Source organism: Corvus kubaryi, unplaced genomic scaffold, assembly GCF_017639235.1.
Source record: "Corvus kubaryi isolate FWS band 111438036 unplaced genomic scaffold, C.kubaryi_AGA036_p1.0 37353, whole genome shotgun sequence".
NCBI classification, from domain to species: domain Eukaryota; kingdom Metazoa; phylum Chordata; class Aves; order Passeriformes; family Corvidae; genus Corvus; species Corvus kubaryi.
The window spans coordinates 2732518-2755182 of NW_024581115.1; the positions used below are offsets into that span (position 1 = coordinate 2732518).

At 45.4% G+C, this 22665-nt stretch overlaps 1 protein-coding gene across 27 annotated transcripts in view; it reads right to left on the reverse strand.

Moving 5' to 3' along the window:
• Positions 1-22665, reverse strand: part of CACNA1G (calcium voltage-gated channel subunit alpha1 G) — a 146504-nt gene that overhangs the window by 17353 nt on the left and 106486 nt on the right. For 13 of the 27 annotated variants that reach the window (XR_006016725.1, XR_006016726.1, XM_042032434.1 and 10 more), the window contains 13 exons: positions 21695-21821; positions 18891-19016; positions 18190-18279; positions 17399-17612; positions 14902-14952; positions 8922-9073; positions 6511-6620; positions 5335-5468; positions 4103-4173; positions 3751-3829; positions 3552-3673; positions 2966-3310; positions 565-705 (listed from right to left, as the gene is read on the reverse strand). Coding sequence is in view for 25 of the 27 variants with exons in the window: in XM_042032434.1 (XP_041888368.1) it covers positions 565-705; positions 2966-3310; positions 3552-3673; positions 3751-3829; positions 4103-4173; positions 5335-5468; positions 6511-6620; positions 8922-9073; positions 14902-14952; positions 17399-17612; positions 18190-18279; positions 18891-19016; positions 21695-21821 (1762 nt within the window). In the remaining 2 variants the exon portion in view is untranslated. The remainder of the gene's footprint in view (positions 1-564; positions 706-2965; positions 3311-3551; positions 3674-3750; positions 3830-4102; positions 4174-5334; positions 5469-6510; positions 6621-8921; positions 9074-14901; positions 14953-17398; positions 17613-18189; positions 18280-18890; positions 19017-21694; positions 21822-22665) is intronic. The other 14 variants (XM_042032426.1, XM_042032438.1, XM_042032437.1 and 11 more) reach the window with 7 other exon arrangements.

A 22665-nucleotide genomic window follows, 5' to 3' on the forward strand; every position in this document is an offset into this window, starting at 1 on the left:
GTTACTTTTGTGCATCATTAAGGGCTGCCTCCCCTCCTAAATTCACTAGATCAGAGACGAGGATCTAGTTTACAGTGACCCATTTGCAAGAAGCCGCTTTAGGAAAACTCTTCAAAACTGGATTTTCATGCAGTACAAGTAGGTACAGAACACAAAGATCATTTGCTGATCCCCAGCAGCTCAGGCTCTGCTCTGGGAAAACCTCACACTGTGCTGCACGCTCTGCAGACATGCCCTGACACAGACTGCTGTGGAGCCCAGCTTAGGAGCAGGAAGCCAAATACAAGAACCCCACTGAAGGATGGAGACGGAATTTTGTGCCAACACCCATGAACTGTAAATCCCAATGAAAAACTCCTTACTGTGTTCATGAGGGAAACTCCGAGCCTGTTCTCTTCCTCTTGCATTGATACACAACATCATCAGCTCCCACAGAAAAAGCCAAACTGACTTATGCTTCAAAATCCCTGGGACTGCATTACATAAGGAACTTTAACTTGCTATTAAAGGTCTCAGTCAAATTGAGTTTGGATGGAGACTTTGCAGGAAATTAGGAATATTAACCTGGTTCTCAGAGTTGTAATATTCGGGAGCTGGGAGGGCATAATGATGGCACACAGAGCCTGACAGGTTGTCCATCAGCTTCAGCTCTCCTTCCAGAGATTCCTGGATCAGCAGTGATATGGTATCAAACAAGTGCCTTTCCTAGGAGGGATGGTGTGTAGCATGCAGAGAGAGAGAGCAAGCCAAAAAGAGAGGAGGAAAAACGTGAGGGACAGAGACAAAGAGAAAAAAAGGACAGCATATCAAACCCAATGAACAAAATGAGGGGAAAAAAAAAAATAGAAGGGGGGAAAAAGGTGGAAACGTTCAGGGAGAACAGCAGTATCAGGAACAATGGGACAGGAGAAGAGGAGAGAGAACAGTGCAGTAATATCACGGTGAGCAGAGACAGCTTTCCCAGACATTACGAGAGACGGGGCGACGGCGGCTGCCCTGGGACCGCGGCTGCTCCCACCCGGGGCCCTCCTCGGGGACAATCTCCCTCTCAGCAAACACGGCCGGTCACTCCTGGGGGCTGAGCAGCATCTTCCCATCGGTGCTGTCAACTTCTACAGGACACTACTCGCTGCAAGGCTTCTGCACACACGGTGCACGCTTTTGAGCTGCAGGACCTAATACTTGACACCTAAATCCATATCCAGAGGGCACAGAAATTAAAATAACCTGACTGGAGAGAAGCTGAGCATCCTGTCCATGGAAGCTGCAGCTGAATAGGATGGACATGTGTCAGGTCACTAATTCATGTGCCAGACATGGGCTGAGGTGCCCCCAGTGTTCTGGCCAATGTCAAACCAGCTGGCCACAGCACTGGGGTTGTACAGAGCAGGGTCTGGCTTTTGCAGGCAGCAGGGGAATGATTTCAGGGTGCACCTTCCATGTAGGGAATGCCCCGTGCATACAATGAGATGAGGACCGGCACTACAGTCAAACAGCACACGGTGCAGAAATCCCAGGAAAGAGGCAAGCAAAAGAGCATGCTGTCCTTGCAAGGTCGTGTCCTGGGAATTGTATTCCTCTGCTATCATGCTCAAGCATCAGATTTGTCCTGAAGATTTTGGCTGGGAAAATAAATAGTCAGAATAAGATCTCCTGGAGGTTTTTGAGGTTTCTGTTTGAGGGAAAGAGAAAGAAACACACTCTGGAGTTCACGACTGGAATAAACCCTTTCCCAGGCCACCTCCAGAGAGAGCAGGTTTAACAGACTGCAGAGTGAGGGTATCATTCCAACTGATTTGCAGTTTTGCCATTTCTCTTTTTTGCCAGTGTCAGTCCTGGTGCAGGACGACAGGGCTGACAACAGTTTGCCAGTACTCTGCTCAACACATACAACAACAGTTGGGATGTGGTGTTTCTTCCTACAGGACGTAGTAAATCTGGATTTCCCCATAGTACCCTGAACTCCTTTTTCCTGAGCCAAAGAGCAGCTTTGGACTCCATCTCAGACATCAGAGACTCTAATGGCACCAGAAATTTCCAGTAGCTTAGGAACTGAAACGAAGCTTAAGCAGGGATTTACTCTCTTTCACCCTTGGACTAAAGATCATAAATGAGTTTTTCATGCATTAGAATACTCATTAGTCCACCCCAGGCTGAGGCCAAGATATGCTGTTGTGAAATCATGATGTAATAAAAGTTAATGAGGTCTGTGTAGAGTTTAACCCAATTTGCAATCAGCTAAGACTAAAAAAGGCTGTATTTATTAAGTAATTTCAGTTCAGTGACCTCCCAAAGAACTTGTCTGGGGCTTGACCTCGCGTTTCATTCCTCAAACTGAATCTTCATCCAAAAGCTGTGCTTTAGGGAGACGCAGTGCAGCTCGTAGCAGCTCCCACATTACAGCCATGCTCCTGCTGGTGGGAGTTCTGCCACTAGCTCTGGTGAGCTCAGGTTTGAGTCTCCTCTGGATTATTCTATTGTTAAAAGAATCTTTTCTTACAAGCCTGACTGCGGGGATGGATTTTAAATTGAGGTTACATAAAACAAATTTAATACTGAAGCAAAGATTAGCCAAGTTTTATTCCTCTTTTATGTTGTGGTTCATGGTCTGTATTAGAAAAGCAAACACATTACACTCATGATTTTGCTATCACAAAGGTCCAGTCAAAACTCTGAATTAGAGTAAATTTGGAGCTAGCTCTGAACTCTGTGGCTTGAGTTGACCTCCAGAGTAAATTGCAAAATTCTCTACCTCCAAACAGATGCATCAAGGTGGTCTGGAGACCTGCCTGGGGTCTCTTCCCTGCAGCATTGGCTCCCAAACCATCCAACAGTCAGCAGCAGACAGCGGGGAATACAAGCCCAGGACACCTGGTACACGCCTCTTTCATTACCAACTCGTGCAAGTCTTCCCCCAACAAAAATGCAGGTCAAGCCCTCCTCACCCTCCAACCAAGATTCTCACCATATGATAAGCTAGTGAGAGCTGAGAATCCACCTTGATTTGCATGGGATTGGTAAATCTGCAGGGGCTCTCGGGTCTCTCTCCACCAGTGGTGCCTCTCCACGCAAAGATGTCCGAGGGGCTGTGCTGGCCAGGGCTGATGGTCTTCATCTCCATCTCTAGTTCTGCTTCGAGCTCTGCCTCCTCCTTTGCCTCCTTGTTGCTCTCCTCCAAGTGCTTCATGAGCACCGCGATCACCACGTTCACCAGGACAAACTGGGCTGTCAGCACAAAGGAGACGAAGTAGATGGGGGAGATGACGGTGTTGTAACACGTGGACTCCTGGTCACAGTCACGCAGCGTGTCCTGGAAACGGGGGAATGATCACAGAATCAACCAGGTTGGAAAAGACCTTGGAGATCCTCAAGTCCAACCTATGACCAACTTATCAACTGAACCATGGCACTAAGAATGGAGGGATGTGAAGAGATTCCAGCATGAACTTCAGTCTGCAACGGGTTCTCCTTTCATGAAGAAAACTGAGAAGATTTGGCAAATTTCACATCTAGAACAGCAATACACTTGCTGACAAAACCTTAACATTTACCTTCATTATCCCATTCCAGTTGTCTCCTGTGGATACTCGGAAGAGAGTCAGGAAGGCCATACCAAAGTTCCTGAACGTGGCATGCCGTCCCAGCCCCTCGCAGGGGTGTGTGTCATCACACTCTGCGGGACCAAGCACAGCTGTGAGACCCCCACTCCCACACCATTCCCACCCCTCCCACCGGCACAAGAAGACTCACCAAGGTCTCCAAACAGCTCCACTCCAAGAGCTGCAAATATGAAAAACAACAACATGAAGAGAAGACCCAGATTCCCCACCTGAAAAGAGAAAAAGAAATGGGGGGGAAAAAACACAACAAAAGAACATTCATTGATTTTTTTGTTCCAGACCTGTTCCTTGCTGCATTCTTTAATCCAAAACTTAAATGGCTTCGGGGCAAAAATGACCTCAATGTGAGGACTGTATCTCAGTGCTTCGGGAGGGAAATGTGATTCTCTAATGACAGCAAAGATAAAATGATTAGCATTCCTCTGCAACAGGAAATGAGCTGTGGGCCAGAGGAGCTCTGGTTCGATACGGCAGTGGGTTACCTGCGGCAGTGCTTGCATCACGGTGTCCAGGAGGGCCCTCATCCCCACAGCCATCTTCAGCAACTTCAGCACTGCAGAAGACATGTTTGCACTATGGTAACGGCAGCGTTAGCACAGAGGCACAAACTCAGTCCCTCTCCCAGGAGCACAGATTATAGGAAGAGAAATGTGAAATCATGTCAAGTGTTCTCCATTAGCTGCTACAGTCCCTGGCCTTTTTACATCGCTCCTCGTTGCCTGGATACTATCAAAATTCTGTGAATAGCAGCATCACCTACCCTGAGACTTGGAGAAAGTGTTATCACTCTGCCTGGCTCTTCCTTCCCCACTTTATCTGTGTTGGACTCATCTCCTTCCTCTGGTTATCATGAGAAGTTCCTTTCCCAGCCCTGGGGCTACTTTCCCACTTCCATAGGCTACCCACTTTCATACATGATTCACTGAGGAATGATTTACACATCTCTTCCAGACGGTTGCATTTCCAATTGGAAGCTGCATGTATTTTTAATTCTGAAAGGGATCCAATGCACAGAAAACCCACTTTTTCCCTCTCTTGAGACACAGCAGCATTTAATTTCTCCTCCTGCTCCTTCTCTGCTTAGATGAGGTCTGTAATCAAAACAATTATTCCTCAGAGCACAATACCCTTCAGGAGGGCCTGGCAGTACTTCATTAAGGGCCTGAGCACTCACATTTTACATCTTCATCATTTGGCCCTGACACCCCCCTGTTCTGAAAAATCAGGCCCCGAGGAAGCTGGCTCCCTGACTCGTCTGAGGGGACAGATGGATACAGAGTGACGAGGCATGCTTTGTCACCAAGTGGTGTGATGTAAAGCCTCATAGGAATTTAAATTTATTAGATGCTCATCTTTTAAAGCCAACATACTTGAGCTTGTGTTCTCTAATCCCTGTTAAGAGATGACTTTGATTTGACTGGAGCAATTTTCCCAGGTGCATCTGTGGGAGTTACTGCCATAGCTACTTCTCCTTGATTTCTAAGCTCTCAGCCTTCAAGTCCTCTTAAGGCAGAAACACACGGTCAGTTGGCTCAGCTTTTTGGCTCCTTGCAAGTATTTTCCCCATTGTTCTTTTATTTGTTTACAGCCTGTTGATGCCAGAACTATGCACATCATGATGGGGATGTGCCCCAGGACTGTTTCCCAATGCTTAACTCTCCTGGTGCAGACAGTGTGCCTCAAACGTGAGTCAATTCTGCTTTATCCCTCTCACCTCGAGCGATTCTGAGAACCCTCATGATCCGGATAATCGTGGGGTTAATTGGTAGTGAAGCGTTCACCTCGATCTCTTCCAAAGTGATGCCCATGATAGACAGCAGCACGATTGCCAGATCTAATTGGTTCCATCTGGAGACAACACAAAGTGAAGTTCAGCATCTCCTAAGAAGCTGGCAAGGGGAGGCAGCTTGTTTCACACGAATTCCAGTCATTTCAATGGTTTGAGCACTCAAATGAATCTGCAGTATTTTTCTGAGCAGTGATGTTATGAAATCATTATAACTAATGCATCTCATTAGAAAATCAGCCAATTCCAAAGATATCCTTGACTGAGGGGAAAGAGGAACAAAAGCTGGGCAGTTTTCTACCCAAAGGCTGCAAACCTCAGGAGAGACACTGTGATGTCTGTCCAGCCACTTCTAGACATGACACTCATGGACCTCAATGTGAGATCTGCCCCAGAGAGAACAGGACCCCATGTCCAGTCCTTGCAAAAAAATTGTGTTGGGTGAAGGAAAGACCCCAAGGATTTGTACCAGGCTGTAGAGAGAGTGGTAACTCCAGCATGGACACACAAAATATGGGGACAGGGATGGAACCATCCACTGGAAGCTGAAGGGCTCATGTGAAGGCCTGCTTAGTGCCCTGTTCTTGGTATTAACATTGAAGAATGCAAAAATGGGAGAAAGAACCACTAAGGACATAAAATTTGTGTTTGTGAGGTAAGAGAGTGAAAATCTAGATAAAGACACAATGTCATCCACTGCTCCTCATCTGCATAAAAGAGAGATCCCTTCTTTCTTTCATGTTCACTCAGGGCTAGATTCTTTCTCTTGACATAAATTTGGTCACTTCAGCAGGTTCTCTTCATTATGTGGACATGCAACTGGTGTGAGAAGAGAACTGGCTGCTTGGTGTGAGATCTGTCCCTGTTTCATCTGTTCCCAAGGGCCAAAACGGTGCGATCCCATTCCTTGGCATGCACAATCCATTCTCCAGCTCACATCCCAAGCCTCCACCTACCCAGCCTTCAACCAGTCACACCAAAAAGCCTTCATATATATCAGACTCACAGCATGGAGGCAGAGCATGGGCATTCAGGACATGGAATGTGGGCAGCTCTCTGCAGAGCCTGCTGCTGGCCCCTTGGCCACAACAGAGCTTTTGTTACCTGTCTTGGAAGAAGCGGCGAAACCCGAAGGCAATAAGCTTGAAAACAGATTCCAGGACAAAGATAACAGTGAAGATGTAATTGCAAATCTTCAGGGCTTCGTCAAGAACCTGGGATGTGGACACAGGATGGGGGTTAGATGTTAGCACTGCAGAGGGGCTTTGCTGCCTCCAAACCTGACTCTTGTGTCATCACTTACCCGTTACAGTTAAAAGTCTTAAAACATGGGCTCTCTCTGATGAAAAATGTCCCAGGGAGTCAGGGAGTGCACTTGCTGCCTGGTGATAAAATCCCAGGAGGGGCTGACACAGGCCCAAGGCACAACTCACCCCCCTAGCAGCAGCACAGCCCCAGCTGGGATTGCTGGGGTGAGCAGAAAGAACTGCTGCATTTGCTGGTCTCAGCAGCACAAGACCTCTTGTGCTTTCATCAGAGAGCTGAATTTCATCCCACTTGTTCGTTTGTGCAAGTGCTGGCCAAATGGCTCCTTGCTGACAGCCTCCCATTACTCCTCACCTTGAGTTTTTGGCAAGGAGCAGGACAGAGGGATGGCGTGCCAGGAGAAGCAAGTGCCTTGCATTTTTCTCTGCCCCCCTTCCCTCTGCAGAAGTCTGGTATTTAATCCAAGTGCATCCTGGCTGGGACAACTCTTGCACAGTCAGGCATTGAGCTACATCAGAGGTGATTTCATCCCCAAAAGCTGATGAAGGAACACCGTGGCAACAGCATCCTTCCTGGCCTCTTAAGTAATGTGGATTGAATTTCTCCCTGCTGGCGTATAGGATGGTAATAACAATGTCCAGGGCACTGTTAGGGAACAGGGGAGATGTTCCCACAGACCAAAACCAACATTTGCTGATCCCTGAGGGGGAGAAATCATAGCAGAAGGAGTTTAACTCATGCACTCATGCCTTTGTGCTACAGTTTAACTTCAAGCATCCATGGACAAAAATCACCTCATCTGACTGAGAAGCACAAGCCCAGCTGCCAAAGGAAGCCAAAGCTTTGAGCAAGCCTCCCTGCCATACTGCAGGGCACTGGGGCTCTGCAGCAAATGAGCACATTTAGCTGGCTGAAGCAGCTCTTTACTCAAACCACCTCTCTGCACACTGCAGCATTCCCGCCTCTCCAGGAGCTGCAGCATCTCCATCTGGGGTCTCATCGCCAGTGCGTCCTGGTATATCCCACAACCAACCCCTTTCAGCACCAAGAAATCACCAGTTTGGATATAAATCTCTTTGGTACATTTAGTCTTCAAATATCTTCAGGATCTCAGCCATCCATCACCCAGACCAGAGGGATTTCCAGGCCCTGATTCAGCAGGACTCAAGCATGTGTACGGCTCTGACCGTGCTGTCATCCCAGCACAGCCCAAGCTTGGACTTACTACCCAGATGCTGCATACCAGCGCCTTAGAGACAAAATGTTATTTTCCTAAAGAGAATGAAAAACAAAAGCCTGCCCAACATTCTTATAATGCAAGAGAAAATGCAGCTGCAAAGCGACTGCGGTAAGACGCACACTCTAGAGCGACTCCAGCCCAGGCTCCTTCGCCAGCAGCCTTTTTCATCACCAAATGACTGAATCATGCAATCAGCCTTCCAGGGTATTTAAAGGTGACCTGGACAGAAAAAATAAATTGGGCTTGTTCCCTTTCAATTTTGGCTTATGACAGACTGGAGAATATCCCCCCTCGCCTCCACCCCCTGTTGTTTGCATGTTTTAGTTGTTTGGGTGGTTTTTTATATTAAGTATTCAAGTCCTGTCTAATTTTAAAGAGTATTTCCTCCTATTGTGTGTTGTATTTATTCATTCTGAAAGTGGCTAATAAAAATAAGTACAAGTTATATGGCAAAGGCAGCTATTTCCATTTCATTCTTATGCACAAAAGACTTGACATCCCAGGACAGGCTGTTTTCATTTTCACAGTATGAAAAAGACCCAGGAGGTTAAGCACAACATATTAAAATGCACTTTAAAGACCAGCATGGAATCCAATTCCTGTGAAAATTGGGTCCTATGGGGATTTAGAAGAAACTTCACAAAAAGACCCCAATTCACAAAATCTTCTTTTTCCTTTTTCTCTCTTTTTTTTTTTTTTTTTTTTTTGGGGGGGGTGTGGGGTGGGTGTGAAACATAAGTAAAATGGAAGATATCAACGATGACCTAATCAAGCAAAGCAAGCAAACCTGCTCCCAGTCTCATTTTCAAAGCAGTGAGTTTGCACTTAACTAGAAGGAAGAGGTGCAATGGGATCCATGTACCAAAAGCCCTGGATTGAGCTGGGAGCCAGTTGTAGGATGGCTACACTCCACCGGCAGAGGTGGAGGTCTGACAGCAAACCTGGCCTTAACCCTGCCCAGCACAGCTCTGCCTGTCCCCCTGCCTGTCCCCTGCAGCTGTCCCAGTACCTTTGGCTGCTGGTAGTGCTCCATGGCCATGGTGATGACGTTGAGGCCGATGACGCCGGTGATGAACAGATCCAGGTAGTGGCTGGTGCACATCTGGTGAATCAGCAGGCGGAAACGGGAGTAATCCGAGTAGTAGGGCTTACACTGAGCTTCTGCAGCGGGGAGGAGGAGAGCGAGAGGCAAATCAAGGGATTTCTCTGTGTCTTTCTCAAGCCAACGCACCCTCACTCTCCAACTCCAGGGATGATAAATTCTAGACCAATCACAGCAACATGCTGTCTTTTTTATTTCCTTTTTTCCTTGCTGGCATGTTACCATTTTTAATACACAGCAGGGCTCCCGTCATCTTACATCCATTAAACATCTTCAGTGGGACATGCTCTATACTCAGCCTTGTGGCATCAGGGATGAGGTGAGCTGGGACTAGTGTGCTGCTAAAGATAATTTTTCTCTGTAGGGAAATTTAAGTTGAATTTAAATTAAAACAACAAGTTTTGTTTCTGCTGATCTTAAAAGTCCCCAAAGCATCTGAAAACCCAATTAATGGTCAGATGCTGGGGACAGATTTTACTAACAATTGCCTAAAAACACAGGCCATTGAGTTTGTGGTAGTCTTTGAAAGAGAAAGAGTTCAGGCATATTAGGTTCTTTGCAATAAACTGGAGGGAGAACAGAATTCAACACTTTGGCTGTCAGAAAAATGGTCCATAAAAATACCAAGGAAAACTGATCAATGAGCCTTAGTGATCAGAAAATAATGATCCTCCATTTAGACAAGATTATCAAAGCCTAGATTTCACTGTCCAACTCAGTCCCATGTTCAGCTGCCTCAGGGATGACACGTGGCCTTTAGACCCTGAATGTTCCTAGAGATAAACTCATTTACTCACCTAATCTCTAATGAGGAAATGCCAAGGCTGAGTATATAATTCAGTACAATTTTCCAGGAGGCATTATAATGCAGATTGAAGTGGAAAGGGCTGTCTTGAAGATGTCAGAGTATAATATTACCCTCATAATTAGATGATCAACTGGTTATGAAAATTATTGAGCTGTAAGAATTGCATGGTTGATATTTAGTGCTCCAGAGCAAATGTACAGTTTGACACATTAGTCCAAGAAAAAGTTGGGCAAGAATGATGCCAGGAAGCACAGGTTTGGGTTGCTCTAGGGGAAAACTAATTTTAGAAGATTATATTTTGCCTGGAAATAGAGTTCACTTTGTCAATAGCCAATGACATTGCAATCAAACCCATAGATTTGATGGTTTCATGTGCTCCCTGCTTCATAACAGGATCCTGAAAAATCAGTTTTGTTTTTTTCCATGGAGACAGACTTTTCCCTTCCAGCTCAGGGACCAAAGGGAAAAAACAGTCAGCAGTTTTATTCTGTAGGGGTTTGGAAGGCCCAAAATTCTGCTTCAATGTCATCAAATGAAAGGCGGTATTAATATTCACTTTCTGATCAGCAGTGGGCTTTAGGTGATCTGCACCTGAGTGCTAAAGCACAGTATTGATGAAAAGGTCTATACAATTAATTTTCATGCTGAATCTATTGAGTGCTTATGAAAAAAAGCAGACTAGTAGTTGCTGACTCACTCAGAAGACATTGTCAGATATCTCAGAATCTGCATAAATCTCCATAAAGTCAAGATATCTCGATCACATTATGCTAAATTATGAGTAGCAAATTAACTAAAATGTTTGAATACAATTAGGTTAGGAATAGGACCTATTTTTATGAACCAACTTATCATCTCGGAAAGAAACACCATCCTAATTGGATCACTTACTTCTTCTACAGTTATGTATAATTCACATTCAAAAAGAAAAATGTCAACGTTTCTACCTTTTCCTGCAATGGATTTACTTATGAATAATTACACTGGCATTCAATTTTTTTTCTCAGCTTTGACTGACAGGTAATTCCAAATCCTACAGAATAGCACCGATGCTGTTAGAACAGAGAGAGGATTTAGAGAGAGGTTGTAAATGTTCCCTGTGCAGGGCTCCTGCACCTGGATTAGCCAGTGCATGACCTTATAAGCAGGGTTGCTAATTGTTCAGATATCTGCAAAGGCTTTTCCCCTCTGCACCTGCCTCTCCCAAACCTCCTGGTCACCCTTCCCAGCACCCAGGTTTCCACAGCCAAACCTCTCTGGATGCTGCTCTCACAGATGCCCTTGCAGCCTTCGAAAATTCCCAGTGATAAATGTTCCATCCTTCCCCATTAACTTTTTTAAGAGGGGATTTGGCAACCCATGCTTACAAATCATGCCATCACTCACTTCCCCAGTGTCCCCATGCCGGCCATGCATCTTGGTGCCATACGGATGCTCCCGTGGGATGACTCCACACAGGCTAACGTGCTGCCTGAGGGCTAGGGATAAATCCCCACTGTGTCTAGGTGGGCAGGGAACTTTCTGAACAGATAAACTGGTTTTTACCATTGTGACAATACCATTTCTTTAACTCGACCCCGCAGAGTTCTGCAGAGAATTTGGGGATAGCTCCGGTATAATTCCCCCTGTGCAAAGCCCGTGCCCCCTACGACACAGTGCCATTTGTAATTATTGCAATAAAGAGCTTAACAATACCAACATCTTGGGAAATACAGACATCTGTTAAACTCCGGGTGGTGAACTTCACAACTAACACAACACCACATTACTGTACTGTTACAATACACTGTGTCAAGAACAACAAGAGCTCTGGGTTAGTCTTGGTTATTACTGGAAAGGTTAATGTGGCTTCCAGGCGCACATGGTGTTAAAGAAAGGAGGAGGAGAGCAAACCAACAAAGAAGAATTGGCAGAATGGGAAAAGATGAGGAAATACAGCAAAAGCCCGCTACGAGACATCAGGCTGGTAAACAGGGTGTAAATCAAGCTGCTTCACCTGGGCTGGAGGCCAAGACAGAGGGAGAAGTGGATCAAATCTAGAGATCATTACACAGGATAAACATGGCTCAGACAGTGGATCCTGAGAAATCTCCTCCTAACCCAGGTAAGAAAGGGATGTTGCAGCCAGCTGGGAGGTGGTGTGACCAAGGCCCACCTGCCCCTTCATCCTGGGTGATGGTGGTCCAAGAGGACTGACTGTGCTGGCAAGGGAAGCAGTGCCTGGACCGGGGTGCACTTGGCTTTAGCTCATCATTTCTATGGGCTCTCAACTCAGGTTGTATCCCAAGCTTGACTACTCAACTCTAGGCATTAAACTGTAGGATTATACCTGATCCCCTTGACAAGGGCTGGGAACTTGCCACTGTTCTCTCCTGTTTGATTGGAAGGAAATGACCATTGCTGTTGCAGGATAAACATTTCCCATTCCTAATCCCTGTCTACCTTTTCCCAGGCCAGATGCCCTTGGGGTTCAGTGATCCCAGACTGGGTTTGGGGCACTAAACCCTGTACTGCATTTGTCTGATGGCTGTGGGATGTCACCTGTGAAACAACACCAATGCCCAGCAGAGCAGCACTGGGGCACCCCTGGTTTTGCTGGGCAGTGCCACTCCCAGCTCCCAGAGTCTCCCAGGGCTCAGCCAGCCTCTGCCAGCACAGCAGGGAGTGGGACTGGGGCCACATTCTTCCCATTAACTGCATTTTTTGGGGGGGGGAATCAGGTTGGGCATGCAGCCCAAATATCTCTGAGGAGCATCTGCCTCTGAATATAGCCCTGTCAAGAGAGAAATTGCCACTTTCCCCGAGGTGACTTCAAGCTGGAGGTGCGTGGGCATGGGAAATTGGAATTCACAAGAGTGGGACAATTCCATTACTGTCTCCTTCCGCTTCTCCCTTCTCCTATAATAAGGGAATTAACTCCTTTGCAGGTTTGAGTATATCAGGAGGATAGCAGCAAACTCAGTGAGCAATGAGCCCATGACGCAGCTGGATTTACAAACTGTATCAAGAATATTATTAGGTTAAAAAGTAGTTTGCACTGAAGGAACCTGTTTTATTTAAACACAGAGTTTTACTTGGCTTTTATTGTACTGAATGGATTTATTAAAAAAAAAAAAATAAAGTGAAATGGAAAATGATAAATTATTTCCACTGCGAAGATTCCAGTTGTGATAGAATGTAGACTTGGAGAAGAAAAAAAAAAGGAAAAAAATAAAATAATAAAATATCTCACTAAGCACCAGGCAGCAGCACACGCACACACACCCACACACCCACACACAATTCTACCTTGTCTTCATAGAAAGAGAAAAGAAGCCCTCTGAAAGTGCAGGGATGTGGGCGAGCTTTGGGTCACAACTCCAGATTCCTCACTGAACCACAGAAGGTTCGTCTACAGCACCCGGGACTGATTCCCTAAATTCCCAACAGTCAGGTTCAGAAATAAAACCTTTCTATTTCCTCATGTTGGTGCCTGAAGAGCAGCATGGCACATTCACTACCACTGGATCCAAAGAAAAGACAACAAAAGGGAACACAAAGCACAGACCTGACAATTGTACACGTTTTAAGGGCAAACGCTAAGAGACTTTCTGAGCCTGCACGGGATAACGGAGGGGTTTGGAATGACTTCAGTGCCTCAAAAATAACATAAAATAAGACAGCCTTGATGCAACTCTGTAGGACCAGGAGAGGAGTCACAATCAAGCAAAAAGAAGAAAAAATAACCAGATCACCAAACCCAGTGAGAGCCCCTCCCTCACGCTGCCCTCATTTCACAGGAAAGGCCAGGAGGCCCAGCAAGAGCAGCAAGGAAGACAGCAAAGAAATATAAATATCAGGAATGGCAATGGGAAGGAGATTCAGGATTTATTAAAGCATGTTGTGATAACTTCCAACAAGGCCTTAGAAATATAAGGTAGAACCTCTGTCTCCTTGAGTTATCTCTGCAGTGAAAGCCAATTTTTATTTAATCAAAACTCCCTGCAATCTAAGAGAGATGGATGGAGCCCTGCTCCCACTCAAGCAGTGGGGGCCTGTGCACAGGTGAGAGTTTTAATGGCACAATTTTCGTACTGTATTATTTTTGTCAAAAAATTACAGCTCTATTTGTTTCTATGTTGGTGCCTCTTTAATTATTCAGGCTAATAACCTTAAGTTATGAATTAAACAAAATGCTTGCCAGATCAAAGCTTCTCCTAAAAATAAAAAGAGCAAGGGACAGATTTGCATCCCTGAGCTTCATCCTGAGAAAGCGGGCTGGGAAAGGGAGGTGTGAGCAAGCTGTGGGTTGAAAGGGACAGCTCAGACCCCATTTATGTTGAGTCCAGCTGGTCCATGCCCACCAGGACCTGGAAAGGCTTTGAGGTGGTATTTTTATTTCTTTTAATTTACAAGATGCTTCATGGATTGAGCAACTCTTAATCAAATCAATTGAGCAGCTCTTAATTCAAACAGAATTTACATGCTGGGCAGCACAATGACTAAACCCCATGTCCACAGCGGGGGTTGGCGTGGGGTTGAGCTCCCTGTTGAAGCACTGAGGCTGTGCCCTATACTGGATTTTACCCTGCTGAAAAAATTACTCCCTGGAGCACAGTGTTTGTGGAGCAATAATAAAGGGCTGAAGAAATAATGAAATATCCTCCCTAAGCCTTCCAAAGACACACCTGCAAATTATTCAGACCCCTAAGCTGGTGGTTGGAAAGCTAAAGTCAACAGTACAGGACCTATTTCACAGTCCAGTCATAATTCTCTTAAGAAAAAAAAGCTAAAACAACCAAAAAAAAGGAGAAAAAAAAAGCCATGAAAAGTCTGACAGTGTCTTAATGAAAACCAGAGGGGAAAAAAAAAATACTGAAAAACGTAAGATGATCGAGGAGTAAATTAAGGGTTTGCAAGTGTCAGTGCTGAGGCAGGTCTGCAGACCTGCAGCTCAGGATGAGATGCGTGTGCCATGAAGGAAGCAAACGAGCTTTGCACCACACACACGGTTTAGTGGGATGCCTCAGGCGCGGTGGCCAGCCGTTAGTGACACAGCACTGCCATTCAGGGGGACGAGACGTGCCAGCTTCCCAGTACCTTGCTCTGCACTGGCTGAGCTCTCCATTAATACATCATCCAGCATTAGATCTAAAAGAACGAAACGGCATTAATCACCCGGCAGGACACATGGCAAGACTCCCCAGCCCCTTCGCAGGTCCCTGTGGCTCTCAGGCTCTCCGTGGCCTCTATCAGGAGTGTTTCCTTGTGGGATCCTGGTGCCTCCTGGAGGGTGGGCTCAGGAACGCGTGAAAAAGGAAGGGCTCTTGTGCTTCTCCCACAGGCACAGGTGAAAGCCCAAGAGATCTCCAAGAACCCCCTCAGTTGATGATGAAGAAGACGACGCTGCTGAAGGACAACCTGGGACAGCGACACCTCGCAACGACCACTCCTGCACCTGCCCACAGCTTGGATCTCACACGCTTCCCTGGTTTTCAGACACCTGACTGGATAAATGCATTGGAAGAGTCTACAACCAAAAACGACCGTGCCACCAGTCAGATTTCCATGTCTGTCTGTATCTGACATCCCTAAGTCGGTTTGGGCATCTGGGGTCAGTCAGGAAGCCCAGCTGAAAGGAACCCCCATGCAGTTGCTGGCACAATCCCAGCCTTAGTCTTGGTTTCATCTGCAAGTTCCCACTGTGCAGAACAAAGTTAAGCAATGACATCTGTTGCCTCCGAGGGCAAAGCTGGACATGGTCAATTAAAACCAATGTTTCGCTGAGCGTGGATTGGGAAAACTGCTCTGAAGCAATTTGGAGGACTTCATACTTTGCTCTTGAAAGGTTTTTATGGCGATTGAATACTCAGCAATATTTGATCCTCAGTAAAATAGCTGTTTATTGCCTCTTTAATTAGGCATTTCATAGCACTGAATGAATAACTGTATCTCCAAGGATGGTTTGTGATTCCTTCCCGCTGGGAAATTGCCCAGACTTACATCTTTTCTTCATCTAGTTCCTCTAGCATTATAAATAAGGTAATTAATAATAACTAAACAACTATTTTTCTTCTATAGAAATGTCTGCATTCCAAAACTGCAACTTTAAATAGCGATCTTTCTATCCAGCCTTTAAAATCCTTTTCTAACTCATCAGCCTGAAACTGTGCTTGGGAACTTGGACTAAGCAAAAGAGCTTTCTAGGCATTTTCTTGAGGGGGAAAAAATACCCAAAAAAACCCAACAACCAAAAAAGACTCTTTCCATCTGTATCCCACTTAACTGAGAACAGTCTAACGTGTCCTCCAGCGCTCTTGAGGGAAGCCTCCATCTTTCCACTGGCCAGTGAGGGAGCCAGGCTCTCGGCATAAACCCAAGTTTGATGTCCAGAGGCTGGTGTGACACATCCTAGTGGTTACAAAACCTGTGAAGCTCATGGGACTGAAAGATGTGACCAAAGGAAATGGTTGGGTAAGTGCTGAACTGAGAGAGGCCGAGGCAGTGCTGTGGTAACGTGGTTCCGTGATTAAGCCTGTCACAGCTATTAAACACCTCTTAGGCTATTAAAAAATAAAACAGACTTAATATCACCAGCTTTGGAAACAAGCATCTGATCAGACAGCCTTTTAAACAGTCCTGAAGTCTGTCAAAGAGAGAAGTGAAAGAGGACAGGGAGAGAGCAGCAGGCGGACTGACCAGGGAGGGAAAGTGCGAGGCCATGGACAGGAAGGGCAATGGAGAATGTTCAGTCAGAAGAGAGAGCATGCAAGAAGAAGAGCACCTCCGACCTGTGGCCTCTGGCTAACTTATTTCTGACTTATTCAACTACATTAAAACGAAAAGAGACTAAGAGACAAACATCAGGTTGGAGACTTTTGGCAGAGGGGGTCTTTCTTCGTTTCACCTGTAGGGCCTCCTCTAGGCAGGGCTGCATGCTTGCACATCCATTTGGGAGCTGGGTTCAATTTACACCAGCACTATTTTGTCTAGTTAGTTACTCTCCTTGTCTGGTTTTCTTTTTTTCCTTCTAATCTGTATTTCTCAAGCAAATGCATTGATATGTTTCTCTAAGGAGTTTTAAAGCGTTACTACAATGAGATGGCTCCATTATTTTATTACATTCTTGAATGGCCGTGGTGCTACTGTGCCAATAAATAAACCTGCTTGATAAATGGGACAGGTAACATCACTGTGGCATTACAAGACTGTAATAAACCAAATAGTGAATCTGGTTATCAGCAGCAGTGCTCATGACTCAGATTTATGATGCCATCCAGCACTGCTGATCTTTGCAATTGTCACTATTTGTGTAACATTGAGCTCTGCTATCCAAGAAGCTCCAGGTCTGATTATTATTATTTTTTAATTTAAATAACCTCCAATGGAAAGGTCATTGCAAATCACGCAGCCATTAAAAAGGCTTCCTTGGCTCCTTGCTCAGCCTAAAATGACACTATTTCCTTCATGCAAATTTTATAGCTGGACATGCTTTTGGGAGAAGAATTATCACCAGACACGAGGCAGGGAGGGGAGGGAGGAGGGGATTGTGTGGAAGGTCAAGCAGGACTCAGAAAGATGTGGAAAGACTACCGACCAGCCATCTGTTTCTCCTTACTCCTTCTCTTTTTCTCCAGCCTGCGGAGCCTCTTCTCCTCCCGCCTCTTGGCTTCTTCCTCCTCCTGGTGCTGCCGACACTTGTGGAAATTCTCCACCACCACCCCCACAAACATGTTGAGGACGAAGAAGGCCACGATCAGCAAGAAGGAAATGAAGTAGAGGAGCATCCATGGGTTGTAGTTCATGACTGGCTGCAAAGTGGAGGAAGGCAAATTTCAACTGAACCTCAAAAAAAAAGAATGGGAGCAAACTGATACATCTGTGCCATTCACAGAACTCATGGCCCTTTCAGGGAGCTCAGGCTGCCCTGCTCTTCCTGAAAATTAGAGCGTTCTGAGACATTTTAACTGAATGCTCCTAAAATGTGTGTTGAGGACAGAAGCACCACCTCTTTTGTGCCAAAATGACAGCAGCATCCTTTGCAGCTACTGTAAGTCCCTCACTGAAAACCTCCACCTACACAAAGCACTTCTTTTCTCCTGAAATGACCAAACTGCTCAAAAAGTCAAACCATCCTTTGAGAGGTGCACTTCTCCTAATGCAAGTTACACCAGTCATGTTGCAAAATCTGTAGGGAAAATTTTGAGTACAAATCCAGACTTTTTGCTGAACTCCTCATCACATCCCACGACTTGGATTAAATGCCACCCTGGATCCTAACCCCATAACGCCATTTCACTGTGGAAGCCCACAGTACTTTGCAAAACAAGAGCTAAAATGTGTTGACCTTTGACAAGTCATTTGTTACAGCTCTGCTGCAGCTTGTACCTGCTGGTCGACTCCCACAGCATCCAAGCCATCATACATGATATCCACCCACCCGTCCTTGGAGGCCAGGACAAAGAGAGACATCAGGGCCTAGAAATGCATGGAAAAAAAGTTAGGCACAGTTGCACTAAAGCTCTTTTACTTGTAACATCTTACTCCTCTGCGCCCTTTCCTGCCTGAGGAATGTCATTACCTGTCTGATAACGGGACACTTTGATGATCAAGATTTCTCTTGGCAGCAAAACTTATCAATGCCAATGCCCGGCTCAGCAATGAGCAGTAATTCGGAAACCACAGTGCTGAAGACAAAAGTGGCTTCATTTCCTCCCTCCGGGTCTCTACTGCTCCCAACTAATTAGTTCTTACCACACAGCTAAAATAAGTCTGCGTTGCAGAGATGGCTGAAAATGTCCGGCTCTATTAGACAAGCCCTTCTGCAAGATATATTTGGTTTGTTATGTAGCAGTGAAGCAATTAAGTGCTCCACGAAGCCACATGTGCTTGTTCTGTTCCAAAAAGAAGTGTATGCCTGGTTGGAAACACTGCCTTTGGGATTTACAGAGACAGAATGCTGTGTATGTGAACTGAATATTTACTGCGGCTGGCAGTGCCCTGTAAGAAAATCCCGTGGGATAATAATGCACAGGTTTTAAGTCAAGGAGGTAAAGGAGCAAAGAAGCAGATTACTGTTCTATTAATACCTGGCCGAGATTATCAAAATTATACTTGTGCCGGACCCATTTGTAGCTTGCTTCTGTACAATCCGATTTATTTGTGATGTTTCTGGTGTCCTCCCCCTGACAGACAAAAAACTTGCCTTTGAAAAGCTGCAAAACACGCAAAGAAGAGAGGAAGTGTCAGGGTTCAGTCTACACAGGTGATGGGCATTTCTCCAGGGTTCTCTGCACAGCCCACACCAAGCAGAGCTGTTGAGGGAACTGACCTCATTCATGAAGGTTATTAAGAGTGAGCAACCTGTATAGTATGCACCTAATGAGCAAATGCATGATTTCACATCGTTTAGGGCATCCACCTCATGCAATACGCTGTCTGGTTCAGTGATCTGAGATTTGTCTAAAGGCCTTTGCTCCTGGGTTGTCAGCTCAAGTGTAGCCCCAGCCAATAGCCCAGACCAGCTAATGGCTTCTTACCACACGTGGAACAACTCTGGTGACTCTCAGCCCAGTTAACCACAAATGAAGTGTAACAGGGGCCCTCTGTCAGCAGAGAAAAGGCAGCAGCAAAGAGGCCCAGTGATGGAATAATCTCTGCTCATAGAGGTCACAAGGGGACACTTCAGAGGGGAGATGAGCCCCTGGGAGTGACGTTCGTGTTGAATCAAGACTGCTGTCAGTCCTGCTTTGTTCTCTGATCCTGGGTGCTGTGCCCCAGCAGTCTGTGCAGGGTCACTGAAAATATTCCCTGTGCACAGCTTAAGGAGCCAAGCCCAGCTGGCGCTAGGTACCTGATCCTGAGCTTATTTTCTTTGTTTTAAGTCAGGGGAGATGCAACTCCTGGAGAGTCAGCTCCTGATTTATACTTGCATGAGGAACAGGAGCCTCCACGTGCTTAATTCTAGACCTGGTGCTTCCCACACATGGAACAGAGAGTGTCAGGGGATGATTACTGCTTCAGACAGGGTGATTGATGCTAGCAGGATGGATGGTATCAAAGCCCAGGAGACAGCCAACAAATCTAGCTTTATTGGCTGACAGAAGCTATTGACATTACTGCTGGGAAGGGGGGGAAATGGCAACCTGCTCTCCAGGCTCCTTAAAACACCACCTGGGTATACAGAGAAGAGACACCGATGGGGTTTGATCTGTTGTTCTAGACAAATATCAGTAGAAATAATAGCGAACAAGATAAACCCACACATTACTCCATGGGTTTCCTTCAGAAATCAACAGCAGGAAGATGGTCTCTAGGCATGCAAAATTAATCACTGCTCAACACAATCATAGAATTTTTGGATGCAAGAAGTATTCCCTGATCTTACCGTGGAGAAACACTATCTGTGGTAAGGCAGACTGGGGAGATACAGTCTTCACAGAGAAAAGTTTTAATTAAGCAGGAAGGTAAATAACTGGGTTTAGTACACTGTCTGTAAATATAACTTGTCCGGGAGCTGGACCGTAATGCCACACATGTGGTAGCAGTAACAGGGCTCTTGACAGGGCTTGGAAATACAAAGCCCAATTTGCAAAAACACTGATCCCTGTCAGTGCTTCATGGTTTGGCACTTGTGAAAGGAAAAGACCCAGTGTTTCCTACAAGACTTGCTTTATCCACCTCTTTCTTGTATCATATTAATGACTATTCACACGTGGGCAGCTCTACAACCAAAACAGTTTTGCTAAGAGGACACGCTGTTAGAAACTTCAATGTCTGGATTTTAACAGCATTAAAAACCTCTAGTTTGATCCCCAGCTTATATTTAAATGGAAAAATTAACTGTAACTTTGAGAGATCATCTTTTTATAGAAAATAGCTCCAGCCTCATCTTACACCTAATTAGACGTAAATATTAACTGAGAATTTTGCATCCTAAATACAGGATCAGTCTTGCTTGTATCTACCACTGAACCACATCAATAGTCATGACAATTTAACGTAAGGCTGCAAGTCACCAGGGAAAGTATTGCAATTAGCAGGGATGAAATTCAAAGAGCATACTGCAAGTTTTGTTGTCTGGCATAAATTTTCCCATGTCTGAGTGTTAGATTGTTTTATGGGATATGCTTAGTTTTATGAATCCGTTTAATATAATGGATGGATGCTGTTATGCTGTAATGCTAAACCAATCTAGCTTCTGAGGTGGTTATGGATGGCATGATTTTCTTTCCTGTTTATTTTCAATGCTGTATTTATTATTTAAGCAGTATGTTAGAGTAAAATATTATATAAGACACCTTTCCAAAACAAAGCCAAATAGAGTTGCTTTCCAAAAGATGGCTGTGACAGATCAGATAAACTTCAGAAAGAAGTAAGTGTTATGTCAGAATATTAATATGAAGCAATCTCTTCTTCCCAGGTAATGAGAAACCAAGTGCATTGGAAATTGCCACTTTTCCCCTGGGTTCCTGCACTCCTGGGACTGAGGATATTGCCAGCAGAGCCAGCAGGAAACAGACTCAGAAATCTTTGTTTCTGCAAGCTCTCAGTTACACAAACTGTCAGAATCTGAACAAATCTCCAGGTCAAGGTCTCTCTGGAGTTTACGAGCCAATGATTTCAGCTTTGAGTTTCTATTTCCCCATCAGTTTGTAACTAGAAAAAAGGCGGAGGGGAGATCATAGACTCACAGAATGGGTTGGATTGAAAGGGACCTTTATAGGCCACCTAGTCCAACTCCCTGCAGTGAGCAGGGACACCCCATCCATCCTGACATCAGTTCAAGTTCAGAAAGGCTTACACTGTGCCATGCGTACAGATACCCAGACATGGGGGAAATCTGGGGCTTGTTACACTTTCAGGTTAAGTGCTGAGGCTTACGAGGACTCACCTGAACTCCCAAGATCCCAAAGATTATGAAAAAGGCACAGCAGATGACCACAATGTTCCCAATGGGCTTCAAGGATGACATGAGAGTCTCCACCACCAGCTTCAGTCCTTGGGCTCGACTAATGACTCTGCAGGGGTAAGTAAGCACAAAAGCTGTTAGTCCGGTTCCTGCCCGGTTTTGCCTCCTATCAAGATAGAGGACATGAAGAACATAGCATTAGAAAATTTTTTGGATTGAAAAGTGACTCAAAAATCATGATGGAAAAAGCACTTCTGGAAGACTGACCTGTGAAGTTATGGAGGTCTTGGAGGGAAGGGTCTCTGCCTAATACACACAACTTTGCATAAATGAAGAGGAGGAAGAGAAAACATACAAGGAGCCAGGCCAGAAAAATCAGCTGCTTTGCTTGGGCCATCCTCAGACACAGACTTTCACGCCTGTAGCCTGTTCAGGACTGCAAAGAGAGGGCCTCCCACTGTCCCTTCCTATACAGATTTAGGCAAGACACCTGATGAAACGGAGCTGCCACTCTTACACATCTGCCTGCACATCATGCCAGCAATTACAGAATCATAGAATGGTTTGGGTTGGAAGGGACCTTTAAAGGTCATCTAATCCAACCCCCTGCAATGAGCAGGAACATCTACTAGATCAGGCTGCTCAGAGCCCCTGATATTTCCAGGGATGGGGCATCTATCACATCTCTGGGCAACCTGTGCCAGTTTTCACCACTCCTTATCTTTAAAAATAATCTGTAGTGTCCTTATAGTGCTGCTATATACAGAGACCTGAGCTACCCCTCAGACCATCACAATTTCTGTTTTATACCCACTGTACAGCCTCAGTTCTAAACCAGTGCTGTCCTCCAGGTGGAACTTCACTGGCAGGACCAGAAGCATCTAACCTAATTTCTGTAGCTCCTGTCTGTCTGGTATCACACAGAATTTCATAACAGAAGATTAGATCATATC